The sequence below is a fragment of the Gymnoscopelus microlampas genome, assembly GCF_963454915.1.
Source record: "Gymnoscopelus microlampas genome assembly, chromosome: 23".
Lineage (NCBI taxonomy): Eukaryota > Metazoa > Chordata > Actinopteri > Myctophiformes > Myctophidae > Gymnoscopelus > Gymnoscopelus microlampas.
Window position 1 is genome coordinate 30,995,681 of NC_139960.1, and position 7,886 is coordinate 31,003,566.

Below are 7,886 nucleotides of genomic sequence, written 5' to 3' on the forward strand. Positions count from 1 at the left end.
TCTCTCACCGCATCTATGAACCTCCTCTATGGCCCTCCTCTTCTCCTCTTACCTGGCAGTTCAGCATCCTTCTCCCAATGTACCTCTCATCCCGATCCTTTTCACATGTCCAAACCATCTCAACCTCGCCTTTCTTGCTTTACCCCCAAAACGTCTGACCTGGGCTGATCCTCTAATGTAGTCATTTCTGATCATGTCCTTCCGTGTCACTCCTAATGAGAATCGTAGCGTCCTTAATTCTGCCACCTCCAGCTGCACGTCCTGTCATTACCACCGCTTCCAAGCCGTACAGCATGGGTGGTCTCACTATACCGTCCGATACATCTTGCCTCTCACTCTTGCTGGTACCCTTCTGGTACCTGTTGAACACAAACATTTAAAGTAAATAGTGGGTCCATTGTGACACACACACACACACACCTTTTACAACAAGAATAAACCAAAGGTTAATGAACCTCCTCAGGGCCAGAGCTCAGTGCACTGTGCAGATGAAATAAGACCGAAGCCACAGTGAGATGAGGGATGACAGCTGATTTCTACATTTGCTGCTTTAACAACAAGGTTACGTAAGAAACTCAGTGAGTCACTCAGTCAGACAGGAAATCACTGGTTGGCATTCTAAAGAGTGTACACACACACACACACACACACACACACACACACACACACACACACACACACACACACACACACACACACACACACACACACACACACACACACACACACACACTAAACTCACAGTGTGTTTTATTAGAGAACTATGCAGACCTGAGGAGGAGTGCTCTGTCCTTTGCTGTATCGAATGAAGATGTGACCTGTACTGAGATGCTACTGGCAGCTGGCAGCCGGACTGACCTGGATCCTATACCATGCATACTGGTGGCTATACGAGCAAAGAGGTATCTCTCTGCATGTGTGTGTGTGTGTGTGTGTGTGTGTGTGTGTGTGTGTGTGTGTGTGTGTGTGTGTGTGTGTGTGTGTGTGTGTGTGTGTGTGTGTGTGTGTGTGTGTGTGTACTTATGAGGGCCAAATGTCCCCACAAGTATAGTAGAATTTGAGAAATAGACATTGTGAGGAAAATGTTCCTGGTCCTCACAAGGGAAATGGTTGTTTGATGGTTATAAAAATATTACACACCCAAAATAGCTGATCTACAAACACACAGTCATAATACGTCGCACTGTGAATGTGTGTGTGTGTGTGTGTGTGTGTGTGTGTGTGTGTGTGTGTGTGTGTGTGTGTGTGTGTGTGTGTGTGTGTGTGTGTGTGTGTGTGTGTGTGTGTGTGTGTGTGTGTGTGTGTGTGTGCGTGCGTGCGTGCGTGTGTGTATGTCTGTGTCTCTCCAGGTATGATTTTGTGCGTCTCTTGCTGTCGTACGGAGCAGATGTGAACTGCTATTTCAGTGTGCTCAGTAACACCACGTTCCCCACGGCCCTGCAGTACTGCCTCAGAGACCCCGTCATGCTGCGACTGCTGCTCAACCACGGATACCACGCTCACAAGTATGTTTATAACACCTATACACAAGACAGGCTGGAAGGGCGCACACCAGTAGTGCTGAGGTGCTGCTGACCACGGTGCAAAGGTATACAAATTTAAAGAGACATCGCACAGCGCATATAGCCACGATGCAAAATATTATTTTAATGTGACCTCTGTGTCAGGTCAAAACGTTGGTTTCCTATTAAGATAATCTTTTGATTTTCATTTTTATAACACCTACACGACCACGGATACCACTCTCACAAGCTTATAACCTACACGGTCAATTTAACTCTGAGTGTACAAAAGTAACCAAATTGGAAAATTAAATAAATAAATAAGTGTCACTTACTTTGCATCTTCCTGTCGACGGCTTCCATTGACAATGACTCGTAGCCCGGCGCTTTGTCACTGCTAATGTGAACGCAGTGTAAGTTCAACATGTGACCAGGGTGAAAGTCACACACTTTCATATAATGACTTTGACCTGTACTCCATCCTTTTGTGACAGGTGTTTCCAGTGTTGCCATGGTGACAGTGAGGAAACAGACCCTTTGTGGGTGGAATGTCATAACCAGGCCTACCAGATCTACAGTGAGCCTGACACCATCACTGTATGTAGATCCAATCAGTCAATCCATACGTCAATTAATCAACATTAATGTTTAAGTAAGCCTTGCCGAACCATGTGGCCTATAGGGGCAGGAGCCTATCTCCTGTTTCTGTAGCGTGCTGCGTGAGGCGGCTTGATGTACAAGTACACCCCCTGGACATGGCGCTAGTATGTCGCAGGGACTCACCCCCAATCCAACCCTTGATGCTGAGTGCCAAGCAGAGAGGCACTGGGTTCCGTTTTTTTAGTCTTTGGTATGACCTTCCCAATCTCAGGGCGGACACTCTAACCACAAGGCCACTGAGTTACTGTATACAGGCACAGCTATAGCAAGCTGACCTAAATCAATTCTAAATGTACTATGAATTCTTCATAGAATATAATATATGGAACCCTAGCCACTTGAACCATAGCATCCCTATTCTAGGGGGGAACATTTGTTGAAAATGGCAGATCTACGAGCTCACAATTTGTCAAAATGCGCCATGTTGTGAGCTTGTAGATCAGCTATTTCTAGTGAAGAGATTTGGTATTTAGGGGAGGGGGAAAAAGAGCTGACCAAGTACAGAGCCGATCCCAGTACTGATAATAATTCAGTCAATCTATCAGTCATTGAATCAATCAATATATCTGTTCTATTTACAGAGACCAGTGCTTCTCAAAGTGGGGTCCAGGGACCCTCAGGATTCCTTAGGGGGGGTCCAAATGGCCCCTTACAGGTCTGTAGCTCTTAGAGTGTGCAAATGGTTCCATTTGGACATTCTCAGAGTTATGGGAGTCCTTGAAATTAAGAATGAAAAAACCCATTTCTAACTTTATTTGGAAAGAAAAGAATCCCAGATTACGATTGTCCCTACTTTTCCATATGAGAGAGTGGGGGGGTGCAGATAGAGCACAACACAACATCTTCCCTGCCTTTGAACCTTTATTTATATTCTCCCTTAGACTTCCTTAAGAATTTAAATAGAAAGACAAAGAACCCCTTTGTTGAGAACACAATACTTTGGTTCAGATACTAAACTCTAACGTTTTTCTCCACAGAATTTTAAACCCGGGAGTCATGACAGGGGGTTTAAATCATGGGCAGACAGGGCCAGGGTGTTGCCAAGATCTCAGATGAAGTGCTTCTGTCTTTTGAAGGACTTCGCAAGAAGTATAATATCCCATCAAATACATTTTTTAAGTACTTACAGATAAGAAGTTTCTTTTAAAAACCCAAGATAACTCAATCCAACTGCCATCTCTGTCAGTTTTGTTAAAGATGATAGTAGATTATTCTAATATCTTTGATTTATGATGCGCTTGTTAGGATGTCTGGGGAATCCTCGGAGTGTAGAGAGATCATGAAGTTTTGGAAAGAGGTACTTGGTATATTATCCCAGATAATGTCAGAGGATATTCCTATCTGCCAACAGCTGTGCATATTGGGCATATTTCCTGGTAATCTCAAAGTTAACTGTTTTGGAAAAACCCAGATAAACCAGACATCAGGCAATAAGAGAATTATCAAATTGTCTTGCACTAGTCAAATTGACTTTTTGCATTAAAGGGAGATCTAATGTCTTTCAAGCAATATGGGTATATTCGTACATTTTATGGAAGGTAATCCTTAGGACCTGTATTAATAGATGTTTTTGCTACTCTGTAATGTGGGAGGAAAAAATATGATAAATAAATGAAAAATGCAATAAATATATATCTATATATACAATTTGAATCCTGCGCCATGTCGGTTGTCCGTATGCGACGCCAGTGTGACGGTGTGACGTAATCTGACATCACGATGACAACGCCAGTGTGACGTAATCTCACGACAGCATGACATCACATGACATCACATCCTACCTATAAATTCTAGGATGCCGTCAGATCGCACCAGTTCGACGGCTTCCATAGTGGGTTTTGGTCATTGGAGAGGTGATGCACGTCACCTCTTTCTGAAGTGGGTACTTTCAAAGCCTGCCGTGGATTTAGGAGAGCACAAAACTCTCTCTCACACTGTGAGGTGCCTGTAAGGTGGCACTGCAAAGTGAACGACGCGTCACGCTAGACGTTCGGGCCGCATAGCGGCCCGAACTTCTTTTTTATATATACAATTTGAATCCTGCGCCATGTCGGTTGTCAGTATGTATGTATGTAGCCAGTGTGACGTCATATGACATCACGGTCGTGACATCACGATGAGACACGCCAGTGTGACGTAATCTCACGACAGCATGACATCACATCCTACCTATAAATAGGTAGGATGCACCAGTTCGACGGCTTCCATCCTCAACACAACCCACGCCGACGACCCTTTACACAAATAAACTGCTAACTTCATCTCCTGCGATTTCAACTATCTTTTCACATTGTACACCACTGCACACTCCCCACAGGTCTGCCATACCAGGTCTGAGTAATCACAAAGTGGGTTTTGGTCATTGGAGAGGTGATGCACGTCACCTCTTTCTGAAGTGGGTACTTTCAAAGCCTGCCGTGGATTTAGGAGAGCACAAAACTCTCTCTCACACTGTGAGGTGCCTGTAAGGTGGCACTGCAAAGTGAACGACGCGTCACGCTAGACGTTCGGGCCGCGTAGCGGCCCGAACTTCTAGTATATATATATTTTTAAAGGTAGGGTAAGTTATATTTTTTGGTTAAAACAAAAAGTATTTTGTTAAAAAGTTAAAGCACTATATTCTGATAGTAATCATTGCTATAGAGTGTTTGTTCAGTAACAGGAGTCTCCCCGTCTCTCCAGCTCTTTAATAAACAGAAAATACATTTTCCGGTAGGTGTCAAAATCTCAGCCATTCAGGAGAAAGTACCCATTTTTAAGCTTCATTTTTATAGTGTTCCAGTTCCAATTTTGCCTGCTCATTTCTTAGTGTCATCACTTCCAATTTCACTTGTTTAATCTGTATCCTGATTGAGTTCTCTATCCTAATTGGATAAAATTGGAAATTAAACTGAAACTGAAACGAAAATGCATTTTCTGTTTTATAAAGAGCTGGAGAGACAAGGAGACTCCTTTTACTGAACAAACACTCTGTAGCAATGAGTACTATCAGAATATAGAGGTATTTAACACTTATTTTAAGCAAAGAAAATCACTTACCCAATCAATTCAATGGGCTTTATTGGCATGAGAAAACATACGTTTACATTTCCAAAGCAATGCCAATCACTTACATTTTAAGTTTGAGAACTAGGTCATGTATTCTGTGTGTGTGTGTGTGTGTGTGTGTGTGTGTGTGTGTGTGTGTGTGTGTGTGTGTGTGTGTGTGTGTGTGTGTGTGTGTGTGTGTGCGTGCGTGCGTGCGTGCGTGCGTGCGTGCGTGCGTGCGTGCGTGCGTGCGTGTGGTAGTTCTGTGAGTTTGTGTCAGTGAAGTCGCTGGCTGACCTGATAGGTGGCTTGGTGAGGATACTGTCGGACTATGTGGGGCAGGTCCGGCTCTGCCCAGACCTCCAGCACCAGCTGGAAAACAAAACAGAGTGGGCTGAAATATGGGAAATACTGGGTAAGAACACATCCCCCTCACATAACTACTATCAATATTGATCATTTATGGCACTATCGATATCCCCCCCCCCCCGCCGACTCTTTATTTAAGAAAACAGGTGTACAGCAGATGCATGCCTCACAGTACACAATGCTTCTCTCGTTCCCAATTCCCTCCCTCTACCCCTTACACAATGGGCAGCATGTGCTCCGTATCATGTACCTTAGGGAGTATAAATTATGCATATTAAGGTTTCTAAATTGTTGACAAAAGACTATCTGACTGCCCAGGATGTCTGCTCCACTGCGGCACTTCTAGACATTGAAAAGAAAAGCTTCATTAGGAGCAGGTGCAACTCATTGACTTGATGGACAGACAGCACAACCAATTAGATGTCTTTACATTTCAGAGCATGTAGGCCTACTATAGCACCAAACATTCTTATATCCACCTTCTAGCCTCATGTATTCTCCGTCATTCCAAAATAGCAGATATACAAGGCCACAACGTATCGCATTGCGACGCACTGTGAGCTTGTAGATTGACTATTTTTTATATATTTTTTTACTTTTCGCCTAGAATGACATGCCCACAATAGTGATCGATTACTAATCGATTATTTAATTGAATGATCTATTAAACAAATTATAATCAATTAAATCGATTTGTTCAATTAAATGTTGCAGCCCATACCCTATATCTGTGATTCCAGGACAACCACGGTCCCTGCAGCACCTGTGTCGATTGGTTATCCGAGGTCACATGTCCCCTCGAACGCTGAACAACCCTGACGCCATGGCAACCGTTCCCTTCCCGCCCACAGTGAAGAACTATCTGACCTATCGAGAGTATGACCTCTACACTGACCTCTGCTCTTCTGCATGACCTGTAAACTGTAGATTTGTAGAATTGTATAATATATATTTTTTACTATTTGACAGGGACTACAAGATACCTGGTTACATGTAAAAAGCATTAAACAGATGCATTGCATATGGCAGAGGTTCTCAAACTATAAAGTGGGACCTTAATGTAGCCTACCCATTTAAGTCTGTTTTATTTTATTTTGAAAAGCATAGCCTGTTAATGCACTTCATGATTAATTATTTTATATTAAGGTTCTGGCAAGAGATATATTCTATAAAACAGAAACACTTTTCTGAAGAGTCATAGCATTACTGTCTAATAAATATGCTTATGTTTAAGGCTGCCAATGTATTCTCTATTTTTCAAATATTGTTTATTTCATCTTTGTAGTTGCAGTATAAATGAAGTGTGCGGTGCCAAACAAAAACAAAACAACATTCCCCCATGAAAAGTGGTCAGGGTACAGTACAGTATAATACTGATGTTCTAATGGATGAGTTTGTATTCACAGTATTATAGATAATTAGTGTTTCTTACGCAGTGGACCAGGAACCAGAACTGGGTCAGTGTTTGGACATTTTGATTAGGTCCATTGTAAAACAATTTGAGAACCACTGCTGTAGTTTAGATGGGAGAGTTGTTTACATGTATGCTAAATCCATCAATGTTCCATTAAGTGCTAGTTATGCTACTGTAAGTAATACAGTAGATTTGTCATAATGATAAGGGCGCCGTGAAATATCGTACATATATAATGCTGCTGTACACAAAACAATGCTCTCTTTCGTCCTATCTTGTACTGGTCTTCAGGTTTTAATGACTGTCTTTCTTTGTGTGTGTGTGTGTGTGTGTGTGTGTGTGTGTGTGTGTGTGTGTGTGTGTGTGTGTGTGTGTGTGTGTGTGTGTGTGTGTGTGTGTGTGTGTGTGTGTGTGACACTGTGTGCGTACGAGTGTGTGTGTGTGATAACTGTTTTTTTCTGAGTTACTGTAAGTTATCATTTCTCTCTGTCATACTCTCCGTTTCTAAGTCTTTAAGACAGAGGTTCTCAGATTATGGGCGAGGTCACACATTGACAATTGAAAAAAGAAAAAGTCTGTTCCATTTGTTTTTGAGAAGCATGTGAATGAATTTTCTTTATGATTTTATGTTTTATTGTTATTAAAGGGATAGTTCACCCAAATCAATTACACACCCCATGAAGCCTTGAATTCATGGAGATTTTTTTGTTTTTGTCGCATTCCTAAGCCAATAATTTGATGACCTGCGGAAAGATGCTAATGTCTCCGGTAGGAGACTCAAAGTTGACACTTTGAGTCTCCTACCGGAGCCGCCACCGGTCATCAAATTATTGGCATAGGAAAGCGACACAAACAAAAAAATCACCATGAATTCAAGACTCCATGGGGTGTGTAATCGATAGAAAAAAAGTTAT

At 42.3% G+C, this 7,886-nt stretch overlaps 1 protein-coding gene across 1 annotated transcript in view; it reads left to right on the plus strand.

The window, feature by feature from the left end:
- The window catches only part of asb15b (ankyrin repeat and SOCS box containing 15b), a 28,795-nt gene extending 21,929 nt beyond the window's left edge, over window positions 1-6,866 (plus strand). Inside the window, exons 10-14 of the mRNA XM_084049862.1 lie at window positions 758-902; window positions 1,350-1,505; window positions 1,997-2,099; window positions 5,451-5,604; window positions 6,299-6,866. Of these exons, the coding sequence (XP_083905988.1) occupies window positions 758-902; window positions 1,350-1,505; window positions 1,997-2,099; window positions 5,451-5,604; window positions 6,299-6,471 (731 nt within the window). The 3' untranslated portion in view covers window positions 6,472-6,866. The remainder of the gene's footprint in view (window positions 1-757; window positions 903-1,349; window positions 1,506-1,996; window positions 2,100-5,450; window positions 5,605-6,298) is intronic.
- The last annotated feature ends 1,020 nt before the right edge of the window (window positions 6,867-7,886 follow it).